The sequence below is a fragment of the Loa loa genome, assembly GCF_000183805.2.
Source record: "Loa loa unplaced genomic scaffold supercont3.2716, whole genome shotgun sequence".
Taxonomy (NCBI): Eukaryota; Metazoa; Nematoda; class Chromadorea; order Rhabditida; family Onchocercidae; genus Loa; species Loa loa.
In genome coordinates this window covers 1-1,247 of record NW_018110894.1, presented here as the reverse complement: position 1 = coordinate 1,247, position 1,247 = coordinate 1, and the positions used below count along the sequence as shown (strand labels likewise).

General features: G+C 18.4%; 1 protein-coding gene across 1 annotated transcript; it reads left to right on the top strand.

Moving 5' to 3' along the window:
• Positions 1–417: 417 nt before the first annotated feature.
• On the top strand, positions 418–1,086 carry LOAG_15782 (hypothetical protein; the record flags this gene model as incomplete). Its single annotated transcript, XM_003151272.1, has 2 exons — positions 418–560; positions 933–1,086. The coding sequence occupies 2 exons, from the start codon at positions 418–420 to the stop codon at positions 1,084–1,086; spliced, it is 297 nt and encodes a 98-aa protein (XP_003151320.1).
• Between the last annotated feature and the right edge of the window lie 161 nt (positions 1,087–1,247).

Sequence of the window (1,247 nt, the reverse complement as noted above, 5' to 3'; positions counted from 1 at the left end):
TAATAATAATAATAATAATAATAATAATAATAATAATAATAATAATAATAATAATAATAATAATAATAATAATAATAATAATAATAATAATAATAATAATAATAATAATAATAATAATAATAATAATAATAATAATAATAATAATAATAATAATAATAATAATAATAATAATAATAATAATAATAATAATAATAATAATAATAATAATAATAATAATAATAATAATAATAATAATAATAATAATAATAATAATAATAATAATAATAATAATATATAATAATAATAATAATAATAATAATAATAATAATAATAATAATAATAATAATAATAATAATAATAATAATAACAATAATGATAATGGAATAAAAAGAGTTACATTGGAGAATTTCATTTATTTGAAGAATTCGTGTCCAAAAAATGGAAAATGAACGAAATTATTCTCGAAAATATTGGGAATTAATGCGAAAACGAAGTGAATTTGCACGTATAAAATTGAAACAAAAATTAGCATCCGAAATTACGACAATACATGACATTGAACGTAGACTGAAGGAGAAAAAGTATGCTTAATTGTTTTTCTTCTTCTCTAATTAAAATAAATTATACGTGAACAAATATAAATTTGTGAACTACCATCCGATTCTCAAAAAGATTTCAAAACTGTCATCATTGTAGAATTGTCTACCTATCAGATCCATCTGGTCTATTTATCTCTCTCTCTCTCCATATATATATATACATATATATATATATACCAGATCTATCTATCTATCTATTTATCTAATCTATCTATCCATCTATCATTTATCTTACTCATTTAACATTGCTTCCATAATTGCTAGAATGAATAATTATCATTGTTTCTATGATAATTTCATTTTTCAGTTATTACAAATGAATTTTAATGATTTGTTTATTTACCATCAATACAGGATAAAGCAACAAGAACGAGCAGATGAATACCGTAATGAAGTGGAAGCGATGAAACGACGAGTTCAAGCACGAGCGCTTATTGTCGAACAACAAGAAATGCTAATTAAAATGCAGCGGTATTTGTATTTCTTTAATTTATTTATTACTTCTTGATAAGGTTTCTAATAAAAATAATAATAATAATAACAATTCCATTTTCTTTTTATAAAGCAACAATTACTTAAATTTATTAACTAAATTTAAATATTATAAGTTAATTTTTTATGGTAAAACACAATTACTTAAATTTATTAACTAAATTTAAATATTATAAG